General features: G+C 33.2%; 2 protein-coding genes across 2 annotated transcripts; one reads left to right on the forward strand and one right to left on the reverse strand.

Annotated features, from left to right (window-relative positions):
* Nucleotides 1-4,261: 4,261 nt before the first annotated feature.
* On the forward strand, nucleotides 4,262-8,015 carry LOC123221114 (protein unc-13 homolog). Its single transcript, XM_044643821.1, is given in 6 exon segments — nucleotides 4,262-4,570; nucleotides 4,665-4,936; nucleotides 4,939-5,058; nucleotides 5,189-6,523; nucleotides 6,622-6,808; nucleotides 6,888-8,015. Coding segments are annotated over 6 exon segments (3,051 nt in total). The 5' UTR covers nucleotides 4,262-4,410; the 3' UTR covers nucleotides 7,865-8,015.
* A 149-nt stretch (nucleotides 8,016-8,164) lies between these two features.
* On the reverse strand, nucleotides 8,165-13,658 carry LOC123221115 (protein NRT1/ PTR FAMILY 5.2-like). Its single transcript, XM_044643822.1, has 4 exons — nucleotides 13,477-13,658; nucleotides 12,761-12,978; nucleotides 9,288-9,853; nucleotides 8,165-9,200 (listed from the first exon to the last, which is right to left on the reverse strand). Exons 1-4 carry the CDS (start codon nucleotides 13,589-13,591, stop codon nucleotides 8,285-8,287), a joined length of 1,815 nt encoding a protein of 604 aa, XP_044499757.1. The 5' UTR covers nucleotides 13,592-13,658; the 3' UTR covers nucleotides 8,165-8,284.
* Between the last annotated feature and the right edge of the window lie 5,936 nt (nucleotides 13,659-19,594).

Here is a 19,594-nt window from a genome sequence, read left to right on the forward strand (position 1 = left end):
ATGACTTACCTCGTTCCAAAATTTGTGAAGCAGATAGAAGACTGAATGCAGAAAAGTTAAAACAAAAAAAATGGAGATTGTTAAAACTTACACGATTGAAGAGCATGAAACCAAGGTCTAAAAATCAACAGCATCGAAAGTGACAGTCTTCGCATGGCCGCCAAGGTACTCTTCCTTCTCGTAAAGCACCACTTCAACGCCTGCTTTTGCAAGAACATAGGCTGAAGCAAGTCCACTAATCCCCCCGCCAACCACCACCACTCTCATCTTCTTCGACATTTCGCCAACACCTTCCATACCAATAAATACTTTTAGAGTATGCGAGGAGAATTAACATTTTTCAAAAATATACTAAATTTGTCTCCTAAAAAAGCATATAAATGAGGTCACCTGAAGTTACGTGCGGTTAAGTTCTGAAAGATTGACAGGGCTCAATCTGATGAGTAATGAATTTATAGATGAAGCAATAACAAAACTAATGGGATTAATATTGCTCTAAATTTGAATACAGACAATGAGTGAAGAGGGATAAGAAAATAAGTAAACACTACATTATCCCACGTGACTTAATTAAACTACCAAACAGTATATTTATGTATTTCGGCCATATCAAATAATACTACTATTTTGCCCACTTAAGAGCCTTTCCCTAGACCGAATAGGATACCTCCCTTGTATTTTCAAATTCAGGTTCCTAACAAATTTGGTGGCTGAATTCATGTACGTCCTCTAGGCATTGGTGAAGAAGCCTAGGGAAATGAACCCGTAGCTCCTGCAGCTTGTCCGCAGGGCTTTTTTTTTTTTTGGTGGAATCTTAAAACCATGGCTCAAATTTAATCGAGCTGAATTAACAATTGAGTTTGAACTATCTCAACTACCTGCCAGTAGAGTTTGGAACGAGTCCAATTGCTCCGGTTGAGAAGCCTGAAAAGTAGCCAATTTGTTCACATGTTCATCCAGAGTAGAAGACGAGTACCTTCAGCCAAGTAGGAACAAACTAACTGTAACAACAACCTCCAACAAGAACCACTTTACACCCAAACACAACGTTAGACACCCCAACACCAATACAAACGATCCAAAAAGAGAGAGGAGTGGTAAGTAATGAGGTCATATGAATCGGCAAAACTGTCGGTGAAAAAGAGCGGTTCGGTGGTGTTCCTTTTGTTTTTTTTTGGGTCGAGGTCGCTGTAGTAGTGGCGGGTGGGGTATGTGCCGAATTGGTGATTGGTTTTCTTTTATTTATGGCCAAAGGACTATTTCCCACCCAAGTATAATTTTTCTGCACAGCCCCACCCGTTAACTTTGAAAAACCCATTTACCTACATATAGGTTGTTAAAAAAAACGGATTCAAGAGCAAAATCATCATTTTATCTGTAATATTAAAAATAAATTAAAATTTAATCCTCTTTTCCCTCTCTAACCCCTAAAAACTAATCATTTTCCCCTAGACCAAGTTTTGAAAAATAGTATTCTTCCCCCTAGGGTTTAGTTTTCAATTTTCGACGTCAAATCAAGCACCATTGTCGACAACGAAGCCTTCTCGACCCACCACCATGCTCCGACGACCTCTCTTCTCTCCTCTAGAACATCGATCAACCCAGATCTAGCGTCGTCTTCCCCTAGAAAGTTGAAGAGCTTCGTTGGGAGACAAAGACGATAACCTCGTCTCCGTCTGAGAGCATGGTGGTGCATCGAAAAGGCTTCGTCATCGGCGATGGCGCTGGATTTAGCGTTGGGGATTGAAAACTAAACCTTAGGGGGGGAAATGCTATTTTTCAAAACTTGGTCTAGGGGGAAATGGTTAGTTTTTAGGGGTTAGGGGGGAAAAAGAGATAGAATTTTAAGTGGTTAGGGTTCCGTTAAATTTAACTGCTCATGGGTGGGTATTTGGTATTTTCAAAGCTTAATGTGGGAAACTTGAGAATGCAACATATCTTGGGTGGGAAATAGTCCTTTCGCCTTTATTTATTAGGATATTAATTAAAATCGGCAAAAATTTTTTCGCGTAAACCTTTTTAAGTAAACGTACAGTGGTTTCACTTTTATAGGCAAATTTACTTTTAATTCCAAAAATACTCTCTCTCAGCTTATTGTCTCACTCCCAGCGATTTACGTCATACTCGACCGCCTAAAATTTTCTTAACAGATAACTATCACTAATTCATGTTTTAAGGATTAAAAACATACTTAAAAATTGATAAATTTTTGTTTAGATTTCAAATACTAATAGTAACAAAAAAATAGTATAGATGAAGAGAATGATAAGTGCTAACTGATGCTGTAAGCGTAGGGTGCGTGCAATGTATGTAGGCGCATACAAGGTGCATAGGTGCGTGCAAGGTGCATGGGCGCGTGCAAGGTACGTAGGTGCATACAAGGTGCATGGGTGCGTGCAGGGTTCGTGAGTGCGTGCATGGTACATAGGTACATGCAGAGTGCATACAAAAATAAATATATATATAATAATATAATATTAAAAAAGTTATTATTATTATTATTTATATTTATATATTTATATTTTTTATGCATCCACGCATTCTATACGTACGCACCCACGCACTTACGCATCTATGTACCCTATACTCATTCTACCCATCTTGTACTCACTATACGTATCCTACACACACCCATGCACCCTGTACGCACTCATACACTGTGATACGCATACGTAAGTTACTAAAAATCACATAATAAGCCAGAGAGAGTATTTTTAGAATTAAAAATAAATTTATTTATAAAAATAAAATCACTATACATTTATCTAAAAAAATTTATGCGAAAAAAATTTTATTGATTTTAATTAATATCCCTTATTTATTTATAAAGTGCTAGTGTTAGTGGCGGGTGGTGTTTTTCATTTGAGATATGTTATCTGAGTGGCGAGTGGGTTTGTTTGATTCTGCAAGTGTCGGCAATTGTGCCCAGGAGTAAAGGATATAAACTGTTTATAGGAGAAACAAAGACCACCAAGGACAAGAGAAAAGACAAGAGAGTGGTCTGTAAATTCTTATTGTTCTTTGATGATGTGATTACGAAGGCTACAAATATTAATATTTTATAATATAATGTGATATAGATAAAATATAAAATATTTTATGAGACATATTATAATTAATATAATACAGTAGAACATTCATAATATATTTATAGAACATATTCATCCACATTGGCATCAAAATTTTACATTTAACTGGCACAATATATTTATAGAACATTCTTTCAATCACATTATGACAAACATATATTCATCCGTAAATATAAGATTACACAGGAGGTCAAGCCTGCGGACCTTTCTTCTGGCATCTTGCTTAGTTTTCACGTGGCAAATTCTAGCAATTATCCCTTCTGGTATCTTGAATTCAGTAGCAAGTCGGCCATTTAAACTCTCCAAGCTCTCTCTGCTCTCTCGGTTAATAGTCTGTGAATATAATAAGTTGTTTATATGCTTTCGCCTAATAACGCTTTGCCATATATAATTTGTCATGAATGGGTGTGCATTCTTCATGCATAAGCTTTCATAGTGGTTCAACCACTTTAAATCGTGGTCCAAAAACTAAGAGATAATTGTTACACAATAAAATTTTTTGTTAACCAAATTCCTAAAGCGACATCCCAAAAAGTGACTAGTTACAAGAATAGTGATAGCAACTTCACATGTGGGGGTAGACATCCCTCCCTTAAAAGAATTGACATGCCAACTTGCATTTCTTCCTTGTCATATGTCAATGTGGGTAAACACCATTCACATCTATTTTGTAAACACCATTCACTAGAACACTTTTCTCAATAATTAATAACATTAATGTCGACATAAATTTCTGATTACTAAACCAAATCCTATAACGAATCTTCTTTACATTCAATTAAGACACACTCTTCATTATATTTATTGTAATAGATAACAAAATTATATTACTAATTTTTACCATTATTATCTTCGCTTAACTTACACTAGACTTAAAATTACATACATCACGATAAATCACAATAATATCACAAAAAATAATGTTGATAGAATTATGCCCATCATTAAAACCAAGCTAGTAATGAAAAGAAGAAGAAAATGCATGAACAAAAATAACTACATGAACCGAACCTTCCAACGTTGTGCCAAATGGAACACAGTTAAATTATCATGTAATAAAAAATGATAATTTCTGGTATATAATCGACCGTCAAATATTCAACAAATGCTAATTATAGGACAAATTGCCACCCAATCTTCCTCGAATAATTCGCTTGTGAAATAACAAATCAACGCTGTCATGTTAAAACCCACCACAAATCAAATTCTCTCTCTCTCACCATCTTTAATAATTCATCAACAATACCCACCTTCCCTTCACTCTATCTCCCGCCACCACCACAGATTGTTCAAACCTGACTCAACTTCTTCATTCTTTTAAATGACCCGCCGGGAATCTCCCTCCGGCAACCTTGCCGGCCCGGCTACTGCGGACTTCGACCTCGCCTGCCCCTTCGCTCCACTCGATAACAACATTCACGATGATGACATCCGTGAAACTGCCTATGAGCTCTTCTTCACTGCCTGCAGATCCTCTCCAGGTTTAGTTTTGTTATAAAATTGATGACATTTGAATCTTTTTTAATTTAATATGAAAAAAAAATGACATTTTTAATTTTTTTCCTTCTTCAAAAGGTTTTGGGGGACGGAATGCGATACTATTTTATTCGTCAAATGACAATAGTAATGGGGAAGGTGGAAGTGGGTCGAGTGCAAGCGGTGTGAGCCGGGTAAATGGGGTGGTGCAGATGACGCCTACGAGTAGAATTAAGCGGGCTTTAGGGTTGAAGATGCTGAGGAGGTCGCCATCGAGGAGAATGTCCGCCATTGGTGGTGCGGGGCCGACATCACCGGGGAGTGGACATGGATTCGAGAGGACTAGCCCTGGAAATGGGCACTACACGTTCCCCCTCCGGTAAGACCAAGACGGCCGATGACATCGGCGGAGATTATGAGGCAACAGATGAAGGTGACGGAGCAGAGTGATAATAGGCTGAGGAAAACTCTCATGAGAACCCTCGTTGGCCAAGTACGTAAAATGCATCACAACAATAATAATAAAACTATGGTACCGCTTTGAGTAATATAAGATGATCGTGTATTGATATATGTTATCGTGTAATTAGATAATTTTAAATTTTAATTGTATGTGGGTGCAGATGGGTAGACGAGCGGAGACGATAATACTGCCATTGGAGCTAATTCGTCATCTGAAACCATCAGAATTCAACGACTCTAACGAGTACCATCAATGGCAAAGGCGGCAACTAAAGATTCTAGAAGCCGGACTTCTCCTCCACCCTGCGGTTCCACTTGACAAATCGAGCTCATTCGCCAAGCGCCTCCGAGGGATTGTCAGTGCCAGTGAAACCAGACCGATAGACACCGGCAAAAACTCTGACACAATGAGAACGCTATGCAACACTGTAGTTTCCTTGTCCTGGAGAAGCTCAAACGGAACTCCGACTGAAGTCTGTCATTGGGCTGACGGCTACCCGCTCAACATCCACCTCTACATTTCTCTTCTTCAATCCATATTCGATACACGAGACGAGACTTTGGTTCTGGATGAGGTTGACGAGCTTCTCGAGCTTATAAAGAAGACATGGTCGACATTGGGGATCAACAGGCCGATTCATAATTTGTGTTTCGCATGGGTTTTGTTTAAGCAATACGTTGTGACTGGGATGTCCGAGCCTGATCTTCTTTGTGCAGCACATACTATGCTGGGGGAATTGGCGAACGATTCTAAGAAATCTGATAGAGAGGCGCTGTATGTGAAGATGTTGTCTTCAATGTTGGTTTCAATGCAAGGGTGGGCGGAGAAGAGATTGCTGAGGTATCATGATTATTTCCATAGAGGAACTGTTAGTCAAATTGAGAACCTTTTGCCTTTGGCTTTGTTGGCATCAAACATTATGGGAGAAAATGTTACACTCACTGATAAGGAGAAAGGAGACACAAAGGTTGTGATGGATTCGACTACGAATCGGATCGATCACTATATCCGAACCTCAGTGAAAAATGCTTTTACAAAAATTATTGAGAATAGAAATATGACTGAATATGTAGATGGGAAAGAGATGGAGGCAACAGAACCTCTACTTCAGTTGGCAAAAGAGACAGAGGATTTGGCATTGAGAGAGAGGGAATGTTTTAGTCCTGTGTTTAAGAAATCGCTCAGCACAGCAGCTGGGGTTGCGGCTGTGACAATTCACCAATGCTATGGAGCCGTTTTGAAACAATATTTAGCTGGAATGGGCACTCTCAAAAATGAGACTGTTAGAGTCTTGCAGAGGGCTGGAAAGCTTGAAAAAATTTTGGTTCAAATGGTGGCTAAAGATAGTACAGACTGTGAAGATGGGGGCAAAGGCATTGTCAGAGAAATGATCCCATATGAAGTTGATTCGATTATTCTAAGGCTCTTGAGACAATGGATTGATGAGAAGATAACCAGAGGAAAAGAATGTTATCTCAGAGCAAAAGATTCAGAAGTATGTTTTTATTATTCTGTTAAAAAATTTAAAGATACTCTTTTGTTTGTGATAACAAATCAGTTGATTGACTGCAATTTTCTCTTTTTCCATTGTAGACATGGACTCCCAAGTCAAAATCAGAGCCGTATGCGGAGTCTGCTGTGGAGCTAATGAAAATGGCACAGGAAATTGTTGATGATTTCTTTGAAATACCAATAGGAATTACAGATGATTTGGTTTATGATCTTGCAGATGGTTTACAGATTCTCTTTAGAGAATACACCACCTTTGTTGCATCATGTGGTAAGATTTAAAAGCAACAAATTGAGTTGCTTCTGTTTCAAGTTTCAGTTGCTTATTGCGTAAGGTTTCATATTTTCAGGAGCAAGACAGAGCTATCTGCCCACACTTCCTCCTCTTACAAGATGCAACAGAGATTCAAGGTTCTCCAAGCTTTGGAAAAAAGCTAGTCCTTGTGCCGTCACTTGGGATGACGTAAGTCAAGTACAAGGCTCAAATGAAGCTCTCCATCCACGCCCATCAACAAGTCGAGGAACACAGCGTCTTTATGTTCGTCTCAACACCTTGCATTATCTTCTCTCTCATATCCAGTCCCTGGAGAAAAAATTAACCCTTTCTCCAAGAGTTGTTCCTTCAGTACATAGTCGATACACTAACCAGAGGTGCCATAGTGGTGCCTCTTCATACTTTGAACATGCAACAAACGCTATTCAATCAGCCTGCCAACATGTGTCAGAAGTTGCAGCTTATCGCCTCATCTTCTTTGACTCGAGCTCTGTCTTTTACGAAAGTCTCTATATGTATGATGTTGCGAATGCAAGAATCAGGCCTGCATTGCGAACATTGAAACAGAATCTTACACTTTTGAGTTTGATTTTAAATGACCGAGCGCAGGCTTTAGCAATAAAAGAAATTATAAGGGCAGCATTTGAGGCATACCTTATGGTTTTGCTTGCTGGGGGAAGCTCCCGGGTGTTCTACCGGAGTGATTATGAGATGATTGCAGAGGATTTTGAGAGCTTGAAGAGGTTATTCTGCACATGTGGAGAAGGATTGATATCTGAAGATGTGGTGGACCGAGAGGCAGAGACAGTTGAAGGGATGATAGCATTGATGGGTCAGCACACTGAGCAACTAATAGAAGATTTCAGCATTCTTTCCTGTGAAACAAGTGGTATAGGAGTTATGGCTACAGGGGCCAAGCTACCAATGCCACCAACAACAGGAAGGTGGAATCGATCGGATCCAAACACAATTCTAAGAATATTGTGCCATAGAAATGATCGAGCTGCAAATCAATTCTTGAAGAAGTCGTTCCAGTTAGCCAAAAGGAGATGAAGAGGGATTATGTTACATAGTCGTGCAGATTTCTAATAAAGTTACTGAGAATGAACTAGATGAACATAATATAGGCAACAAATTGTATCCAAATTCTGTTGACTCATATTCTATATGAACATTTTTCTCGGGGTTGAAAGATCATAAGGTAGAATTTCGGTCCTAGGCATTATTTAACTTAGTGCAAGTCTGAAATTATATAAACGAAGATACAGAACAGTAAGAAATTTGTACAAATCAGGTTCTTTTCTCTTTGTTTATGATGTCTGGGGCCATCAAAATTTTCAAAAATGATGATTCTGGATCTGAAACCTGAGATTTTTTATTACATTCAAATGTCAAATTTCTGATACATACAACATCCTATACTCAAAAAAACCAAGCCCAGGTGACACAGTTGAATTTTAATTCTGAATCTTGTTAGGATTCTTCTTCTGTGTGAATCATCCGATGGTCTTGTGTCCCAGACACTTCATGTCTAGATTCCCTTAATCTAGTAATCTTCAATTCCTCTGTAAGCACCTCCATTGAATCTGAAACTTCAGCCTTGTAAACATATGACCTTGATACAACCAAGAAGAAGAAGAAGTTCAAGATGTTCAATATAGCGAAAAACGCATAATAGTAGTCCAAATGAGAAGCATTTAGATTGTTTAGGATCCATCCTTGGTGGCCATGCTGCTGAGTGATATGAGAAACAGTCGAAAGAAGAAGGCTACTCAAGAAATTTCCAATTCCTAAAGTAGTCATTGAATAAGAAGTTCCAAGACTCTTCATACTCTCCGGTGCCTGATCATAGAAGAACTCAATCTTAGCCACCTCCAGGAATGCATCAGCTGTTCCCATAAGCACAAATTGAGGAAGTAGAGCGAATATTGTTAAATGAACTTTGCCTCCATTTTGAACTACTCCATTCTCCTTGGCAACACTTAGTCTATATCTCTCTGTTAAAGATGCAATTGTCATGATAATGATATGTAGAAAAAGGCCAATTCCCATTCTTTGAAGGAGTGTGATCCCTCTAGGATTTTTCGTCCACCTTCGCATAATTTTAACAAAATATCGGTCATATAAAACCACACAAACAAGCATTGAGATAGTCACAAATCCTGCTAAACTTGCAGGGGGAATCTTGAAGCTGCCAACAGCTCTATCAAGAGTAGTGCCTTGCTTGACAAAAAGGGTGTTGATCTGTGCAATCATTGTGCTTGGAATAAATGTGGCAATCAAGATTGGGAGCATTCTCAACATTTGTTTAGTTTCCTCTACTTGTGTCACTGAGCATTGCAGCCAAGGATCAGTTGAGCCTGTTTTCACTGCAGCTCTATTAAGAAACCTGCATACATGAACAAACATGGTTACATAAACATACAATCATAATCAAATAAAGCTAATTATGATTATTTTTACAAGATGAACTGACCTCCAACTTGGAGTAGAATCTATCCTGAACTTGCCTTTCTTTGCATATTCTTCCAAGTCAAGTTCATAGAGTTCTTTGGGGTCACTAGGCAGTCTCACATTCCATTTTCTCAAGGCAGCAACAATGACTCTTGCCATCCTTGTAAACGGGCTCCCTGTTGGAACCCTGTGCCTGTAAAAGCGTGTGCCAGCCAAGAAAATCCCAATGGATATAGCAAGCCCGAGAGTTGGAAGGGCATAGCCTAATGTCCACCCCACATTGTCCTGTATGTACACAAGAACTGTGTTGGCAAAGAGAGTCCCAAAGAAAATACTAAACATCCACCAGTTGAAGAAGGAGAGCTTATGTGCCTTCTCCTTGGGCTCAAAATCATCGAACTGGTCTGCTCCAATTGTGGAGATATTCGGCTTGGTTCCACCGGTTCCCAGAGCTAGAATATACAGTGCACCGAAGAAGACTACCAACTGGAATGTGGAGGCCTCTTTACAGTCTCCCACATTGGCTTGATTGCAGGGAGGTGGCTTTAGCCCCGGTATTGATACTGATAGCGTTAGTAAACTCATCCCCTGTTAGTAAAAACAGGTAAAAGCTTTTTAGCATCCGTCTGGCATGGTTGAATCCAGTAGAACTTATAAGAATGCATACAAGCAAAAAGCACGTTGATTATGACAACAGCAATTTCCATTTCAACCCCCCCCAAGGTTTAACCTTAAAACCCTTTTCAAACTCCGTTGACATATGTAACATTTTTCACCCAAAATCAAACATAAATAATATTTTTCTATTCAAAATTAAACTTTATTATTAAATAATAATATTTAAAAGCGAAATTACTATTTTATTCGTACGATTTTATTTTTTAAATCAAAATTAATAATAAAACTTTTATTTCTCTTTTCTTTTACGCTCACTCATTCTTTCTTTCTTACTATAAATAAAAATGTTTTTGTCATAAAATTGTATATTAAAAGATAAATTATAAATTATTAAATTTTTTTTTAAATATTCAAAATTTATTAAAATTTCATAAAAGGTTGTCAGGTCTTTTAAGAATTTTTGAAATATGAATCTATCTCAATAATTTCTAAAATAACAATTATACATTCAAGAAATTAAACATATTCTAATAAATTGTAGGCTTATTATAATTATTAAAGTCATATAATAGTTTTAAATATATGAGAGTTAGAGAAAATTTAAGAGATTAATTTATAAATTTTTAAAAATTAAATTATTATATTTAAAATATTTAAGTCTGAGTTCCAAATTAATAGATAAAAAACTGCGGCAAAATGAGCAAATGGTGTTTATGATCTACACTATTATTTATGCATATTTATTTATATAATAAGCCAACTTGGCCTGAATCTGAAATGTCTAACCTAAACTGACAGGACACCGACCAAGAGCTGACTTGGGGGTTGGGGAATCTGACAGGACACCGACCAAGAGCTGGCATAGAATTTAAATTTATATTAGGCCAAAAGAGCTATTCCAACCCAAGGTTTAATGAAAGTTTAGTTTCATCCATCAATTTTCAAAAATTTAAATATTCACCCTTCTACTAAAATTCATTGTTAAAGTTAAGAATAAAAAAGTTATTTTAAAAAAATATTTAAAAAATGAAAAATTTATTTTGTTCCCCCTTTAATTTTAAAAAAACTAAAAATTTTCCCTATTCAAAATTAAAAAATGACCATTTCCCCCACCCAACCCTAGGTTCCATACATTTTAAAATTTTCTCTTCAATCGCCTCCCAAACTTTTAAAACTTTCATTTCAGCCCCAAATAGTTTCCATCTATTGCCCTTATGTCGGTGACCTCCTCCCTCTGTCTCCAATCGTCCCTCTACCCAAGATTGAGTAGCCATGCAGCCCAACATCTATCATCGAAGTGATGGTGTGCAGTTTTGTGGCCTCTCTTCCCCCTCTCTCTCTCTTGATGTTAGACCACGATGAAGCGTCTAACGAGGATGCGATTCTGATGCGATGGCGAAGCAACTCTATTATTAAGTTATGGTCGTCTCTTCCTGGACGAAGAAGAAGAGATAGTGAGGTCGCTTCGTCTCTTTGTCAACGTCTCTTCTCTTCTTCAGCTTGTTGTCATCATCGGAAAGAGAAGAAAGAAAATCTAGGGTTTGGGGGAGAATTGTCACTTTTTAAACCTTAGATGAGAAAAATTGTTAGATTTTTAAATCTAGAAAAAAAATATGATAAAATTTTTAATAAATAACAATTTTACCTTAAATTCTAATTAGGTTTTTTTAGTAGAAATTGATTCATGAGTGGACATTTAAATTTTTAAAAGTTAGAGAGTAAGATTTTGAGTTTTTGCTATATCTTGGGTGGAAACAAGTATTTTGACCTTTAAATTATTAGGTTCACACAACAAGCACTTAATATATTATTGTAAAAAGGAGACATAACAACAGCATCCCACGTCGCCTGGCGGGTCAAACATTCATACTAATCAACAAGTAGATTTTCCTTCCATGCAGGATTTTATTATAATTTTCAATTGGTTTTGCTTTACGTGACCAACAATTATGAAAACACACATCCATGTTTAGAAAATAAACTATTAAAAGTATATCTTATATAATAATGATTTAAAATCTTTGGGACTTAAATTGTTCACTTAAAATAACTTGTAATGCAATAAACATGGGAAGAAGATTAGAGGTATTTGCTTTTTGGTTAGGCCAAATAACTATTTCCCACCCACACTATGATAAACTAATATTTGCTCATTTTTTTTGTTTGAAAATTCCACTCTTAATGCCACCGAAGGATTCTCTCTTGTCATCTACACCTCAATGGACCCATCACCAAACAACTAGCTATCTCCTTCCCAACCAAAACTAACTTGTTTCTTTGCCAAACCCATAAAAATGGGAATTTAAATGATGGGTTAAGAAGGAGGGAAAAAAAAAGGAAGAGGGTAAGAAGGAAGAAGAGGAAAAAAGAAGAGTGTTTGGGTGAGGGTGATGACTTTGAGGAGAAGGAAGGATTTGTTGCGAAGAACATGCAAAATGGCTTCAAGAGACAAAAGAAAGAATTACATTGCATGAATATATGCAAAATGACTAATGATTTTCATTAACGAAAATAAATGATAGGTGAGAAAATGAATTTCTTAAACTAAAAAGGATAAGAAATTGTGGTCTCATCAAAGATTGGGTCACAAATATAAGCTTCCTTCTTTATTACATGCAAATGATATTTGAAAGTGGTTCAAAGATTTTTATGATAAAAATGGTAGATATTTTTGTTGTTAATTTAAGTATAAATAAAATCCAAAATATCAACATTTTAAAATCGGATATTGTTTTAAAACAAGCATTAATATATGGATAATATGAAAGTTCAAATAAAAAACATGAAAAATTGTCATTCAGCTTAATTAACATAGGAGTATATTTGTATAAATCCGTATGTAATGTAGGGAGAAGTAGAAACAGCAATTATACATACCATGAGATAAATGATAGAAGCGATGACGAAGATCCAGTAACGCCCGAGGTGTGCATCCGCTAAATACGCACCCAAGATAGGAGTGACCCAGATCGTCCCAACCCAGTTGGTGACGTTATTAGACGACTGCACAGTCCCCTGATGGAGCTTCTCCGTCAAATACACAACCAAATTTGACGATATTCCATAATACGCCATTCTTTCAAACACCTCATACACTGCAAATTTCATTCATTTCCAGCCACAGTTAGTTAGCAGAACATCTTGGTAATTTTTTACATCAAATGGGGTCCTTCAAAACTTTCGCTTTTGTAAATTGACTCTAATCACTGAACTCAAATCTGCTTTTGCTGCTTAGAAACAGCTTACATTAATGAGATGGGGTCTGTGACAGCAATACAACGATAGTCACAGATCATCTGCAAACATATATGCTAGTAATGATGGTGAACATGTTTCTTTCTTTATAATTTTGAACTTTTTTTTAATTCAAAATATCAGTTTTGAGCTACCCACTTCATAGATTTGAGAAAAGCTAGCTATGGCTTCCAGGTTTCAAGGACATATATATATAGTTACTTTTCTGCTGAAAGAATTGAGCGGAGGGCTCAATCTCAATGCAGGAACCGGTACTGGACAGAAATTAACACACAGACAGAAATACACAGAGGACAAATAGAGGAGGGGAGAGTGCAGAGAAATATATATATAATTACCAACAACAAAGGAGCAAGCTCGCCATCCGCCTCTCTTGGATCTGCGAACTGGGTTTCCTTTAAGATCAACAGTACCATCTTGTGTGTAATCTTCAATGCCTTCTTCAATAGCCATGAATATTAAGCTAGTTCTGAGACTTTGTTTTTTTCTCGGAAAGTTGACTAGCTAGCTGCCAATCTCAGTCCATCCATTGGACCTTCTTATAGAGCTCCATTTGTTCTCCCTGGGGATAATTACCAATATGCCATTGTTCAACAAAGTCAGCTTCAATTGGCTCGTATATACTAGTATCGAGCTTCCGTGTATTTTTACGATAATTTAGACACTTTGACTCACAAGTCGGCATGAAAAGACAATTAAGTCATCCCCTACTGCTAGTTCAACGGCGTATTTAACATTTAAATGTCGATCTTAATTTAAAATAAAATATATATTACATATGGGATTGATAGTTATTTTTTAAAAAAATATGAACACTAGAATTTAGTAAATATTATACGTTTTTAATTTTAAATTTTTAATTAAATTTTTAAATAATTTATTATCATATGATTATGTATTATTTAATTCGTAATTAAAAATTATTCAATTATATAATAACATATTATTTAAAAATCTGATTAGATGCTAAAACTGTTATTGAATAGAATTCGACAATGTTATGGTGAAGTCTGTCACGGATGTGTTATTTTCTAGGATTTGGCCAGCTGAAACTTTGATCAATCTTTGTAGTAATCATGTTGAAGAGTTGAAATATGATCTTTCAATTTCATTATCCTTCAATATAAACGATGACTAAAGGATTTTAACTATAAATTCGGTTAATTAATTAAATAATGGAAGCCGCAAGTGTGTACAAAAGAATATCATGACATTCTTTATATATTACGTTTAAGAAATTTCAAATGAATCCAACCTACCCGTTACCATTTAATTATGAGTAATATTATGTGTACTTACTTTAGATATACAAATATATACACACTTATATGTATCATCATATGATTGGTTATTGTTTTATTCTTAATTCAAAATCATCTAATCACATGATGACACATATAAATATGTATATATTCATATACCCAAAGTGGGTACACATAATTTTATTGTTTAATTATTAATTAAAAAACAATGATTTCATTTCATCAACAAATTATAATAATATTATTATGTAACATTTTAATAAAATTATACACACTTATATTCTCATTATTGATACTTAAATATAATAACATTTAGGCCAAAAGATTTGTTTCCACCAAAGTTTAGGCATAATCTCAAATTTTCATTCTCTAATTTATAAAAATTTAAAATCCTATTTATAAGTAAAATTCTGTTAAAATTTTTAGTTAAAGTTAAAGTTAAAACTACTATTTAACAAAAATATTTAAAAAATTAAGGTTTTATTATATTTTTTCCCACTCTCTTAGTTTGAAAATCTAACAGTTTTTCTTCACTCAAAGTTTAAAAAGTAGTGATTTCTCTTCTAAGATTTTGAAACCATCACCAAAGATAACAAATTTTGTCGTCTCTGACAGTATTTGCCCTCTCTCATAAGTTAACTCTTTTTGTCAATCAAACATCTGTCTCTAACAAAAATGAAATTGTCTTTGTCAAAAGCAGACAAACTTTGTTGTCTTTGACAACAGTTTCAAAACCTTAAAAAAAAAAATTATTAATTTTTAAACTTAAAAAAAAACGATTGAATTTTTAAACTGATAGAAAAAAATATAATAAAATTTTACTTTTTTAAATTTTTTTGTTAAACGATATTTTTACTTTTAATTTTAACTAAAAATTTTAATAAAATTTTGTTCGTAGATGAAATTTTGAGTTTTTTAAAGTTGAAATACGAGAGTTTGGGATTACACCTAACATTTAGTGGGAATAAGTCTTTTGGCCTAACATTTTATATCAACATTTGTTTATTTTTATCAAATTAGTTACAAATGCTATCCCCCCACTTCTATGAAAGTCAAATTGTTAATTTGTAGGCGCGAACAATATATGATATTATTCTTGTCGGAATGATGTCACGCTATCATTTTTAATTCGTAATGAATCTTTATTCCATCAAATACTTTTCACTACTTTATCTTAATTTATTAAATATGAGAAATCGTTTCATACACGTACTACCTCTATTTTTAAATGCCAAAGAACTTATTCCCACTTAAGTTTTCCACATAAGTTTGAAAAATTTAAAGTCTTATTTATATATTAATTATTATTAAAAAAATTTATTTGAAATAATGATAAAATTATTATTTTTTTAATAATATTAAAAATATATATAATTTATTATATGTTTTTTTAAAGTTTTTAAAATTAACAACTTCACCGCTGATTAAAGATTTTTTTAATTTTAAAAAGTTATAATTTTTTTCTCAAACCTAAGTTTTTTCTTTCACCCCTCTGCCCACTATCTCTGATACTGACAAACTCCTCTCTCCACCTGAAAACATTGATCAACGCATGATGGGGCACGAAGACTTTCTCTCTTCAGATCTTTCGTCAAAGTTGAAGAGATTTAGAGAAGATCTCTTCTTTAGAGACGAAGACATTCTCTCTTCGTCAGAGAAAAAAAGATCTAGAGAAAGAAGATTGTTGGTGCTGGAGATAGTGGTCGGAGGAGAGAAGAGAAAAACCCTAAGTCTGGGAGGGAGAAAATATAACTTTTTAAAATTATAAAACTTTAAATAGAGATAAAATTGTTAGTTTTTAAAAATTATAAAGAAAATGTAATAAATTTTATATTTTTAATATTATTAATAAAATAATAATTCTCTAATAAAAATTTTTAAATCTCAAATAATTTATAAATAAGATTTTAAGTTTTTTAAATTTTATAAATATAATTTAAAATACATCAAAATTTGGACAAAAAATACTCTTTGACCTTTTTTTAAATAAATAAAATGTGATATTCTTGCTGAGATTTTTTTTTTCCTTGACATTGAATTTCGTTTTCAGGGTGGGTCAAAATTTCACACGCTTGGCCTGCAAGTCAACATTCTAAAGTTTCGACCTAACACTGACTACCGAAATTTGCAAACCGCGGCTCTGACTCGCATAGATTTCCACGCCATTTTCTTCACTCGTTTTTTGACAATGCTCAGCCTCTTCACACACAAGATTAACCAAATTATTGGTTAAATCGAAACGACAACGAATCTTTTAACATTAATAATAAATATTATTTTATTAAATTTTTGGGACACTCGAAACTGTAAAATTACTTAGAAATATATTTTATTATTTTACTCCATTGGAGCAAGTAACCTACATTACCTACTTCATTTACTATTTGTAATTTTTAAATGCCCAATTGGTAATCAAATAGACTAAGAAAATTAGTAAATTAAAAGAGATTGGAAATTTATAATTAAAATTTTATTTTAAGAATCGTTTTCACAAGTACATAAGCATATGGGTTGCAACTAATGCTTTAGGCTTACATGCACTAACACTCTTTACATATATTTAGTCAAAATATGTTATCAATGTTATGTATTGAGGATATTAAAAAGCAATTAGTTGGGGGGGAGGGGAGAGGTCAGGTCAGACTTTAAACGAGCCAATAAATGCAAAGTATAGTATTGTTTTTCAAGATTATCCGAATGACAGATAAAAAATTTGAAATATAAAAATTTAAACTTTAAACGAGCCAATAAATGCAAAGTATAGTATTGTTTTTAAGATTATCCGAATGACAGATAAAAAATTTGAAATATAAAAATTTAAATTAAAATCTTATAAATAATATTTTAAAATCAAAATTTTGATTTATTGATAGATTTAATTCAAATAAGATTTAAGTATTTGCTAGGAATTGGGTTGCTCTTCTATCATCCAAAAGTAGTGTTTTGTGTAAATTTTAGTGTATAAATTTATACGTAATTAATTATGTATCATTATGTAATTAGATAATTAAAAAAAAAATATTCAATCATATGATGACACATAGTTATTAGTGTATAAAAATTATGTATATAGTATTATTGATTATCCAATCCTCTCACAACAAAATTCTATATGAACATGCCGTATTTTTTTGTTTTTTATACATATGTAACTATTATTATTTTTATTATATAAATATAATCATTTTTTAGTTTAATTTTACCTCAAAAAAAAGATTTTGAGATTTAGAGTTAATCAGATGAGTTGATTAATTGTTTATAATTAGATAAATTAATCAAATAGATTGATTAACTTGACCAAATAGATGGACTAATCAATAAAATGTTATATTATATCTTGATAGAACGGGTAAAAACTTTAAAAATATTTTTTTTATTTTATATTTTAAATTTTATATATATAAAATAAAAAATAACTATAACTATCTAAATATTGAAAAAAAAAAAAATACAGATAATGTCTCCTTTTTTCAACTCTTCTTTGCTGACACAATTAACATTGATACAATGTACTAAAAAATTTGTTGATGATGTGACTGACAAGAACATACATAAATTGTCAAATAATTGATGAATTATTATTATTATTATTATTATTTTTTGTCAATTTGTGACAGGGGCGCTTTAACTCTTTGGACCAATAATTGAATGGGAATCCTAGACTTTCTTCTATTGTTTGTGAAATTCATATACGTACGTCATCAATTACGAAGGATTCTTGAAAATGAAGCACAGACAACGATGACATTTTACGATACGACCAAATTTTTTAATAATTAAAATTTATAGTGACACGTCGGTTATTTGGATTAAAAAATGACTTAATGATTATTTTTCACCAGAACTTTGATAAAATCACATCTTTCACCTTTCAAATTTCATTAGTTGCTAATCACCTCCTTTAATTTTAAATAAACGACTATGTTTTCAATATTTTACACACTTTGTAACCAAGTGTAGGTTTTTTTTTTCTTTTCTTATAATCAAAAATTTTGTTCGTATTTATTAAATAGATAAATTTAAAACATAATAATCAGATCTATAACCACTACATTAAGGAATTTAAAGTTTTATAAACGTAACAAAATATCAAATAAAAATTTTTATCTTTAAAGTTATAATATTTTACTAATTTTGATACTTATGAAAGTGTAATTTTATTAATGATAAATCTTTAACAAACATGAGTGTTGCTACGATTTTGAAAAATTACTCAAATATGGTTTTCATATAACAATAAAAAAACAGATAAAGTATTAAAACTTTTAAGAAAAATTCTTAAAACTTTTATCCTCTTTATGAAACTAAAAACTCTTTCACAAGATTTTAACTTTAGTTTTTTGGAATAATTATTCAATGTAAGTATAGTAAAAAGATTGACTCTCTTATACTAGCAATGATAAATTATTTATAATAAAATAATATTAAAAGTAAAATCTAAAAAATCTTTGTTCAATTTAATTCTAGATGAGTATGATACTTAAAATTAGGGGTTTCAATGAACAAGTCAACCAATTACACTCTGGTTTTTGGCCAAATTCTAATGTAATGTTTTTTTTCTTTAACCAACTTTTGGAAGTAACGAAGTTTAAAGTAAATATGTTTCGTTCTAGAACATTGGACAAAGTTTTCCCATATGTTTATATCACTAATGTTGTCACAGCACACAGGTTACACAACCCTACAAAAATCCCTAGTCAAAGAGAATTTTCTACCATCGTTCTAGAAGTATTATTATATTTTACTAAATAAATATGACATAACTTTATACTAAATTTGGTATAATTAAAAATTTTGAATGAAATTACAAAATACCTTCGTAACAATACTCATCAATGAAAGCGTCAAAAGATATCTGAAAAAAAATAATCAAACATACATCATTAGTGTGTTTTAACAAAATTATAAATGTGAATACATTAAACTCATAAAATATGTAAAATGATTATATCACCTTCATGCCCATCCTTGCATTGACTCAATGTACCATAGGTACTATCATTATTTATTATTCGTAAAAACAATTCACCTGATAAATATAAATGTAAATATATTAAACTCATAAAATATGTAAAACGATAATATTACCTTTATGCCCATCCTTGCATTGACTTAATGCACCATAGGTATTATCATTATTTGTTATTCGTAAAAACAATTCACTTGATAAGTATAAATGTGAATACATTAAACT

This window comes from Mangifera indica, chromosome 7, assembly GCF_011075055.1.
Source record: "Mangifera indica cultivar Alphonso chromosome 7, CATAS_Mindica_2.1, whole genome shotgun sequence".
NCBI lineage: Eukaryota > Viridiplantae > Streptophyta > Magnoliopsida > Sapindales > Anacardiaceae > Mangifera > Mangifera indica.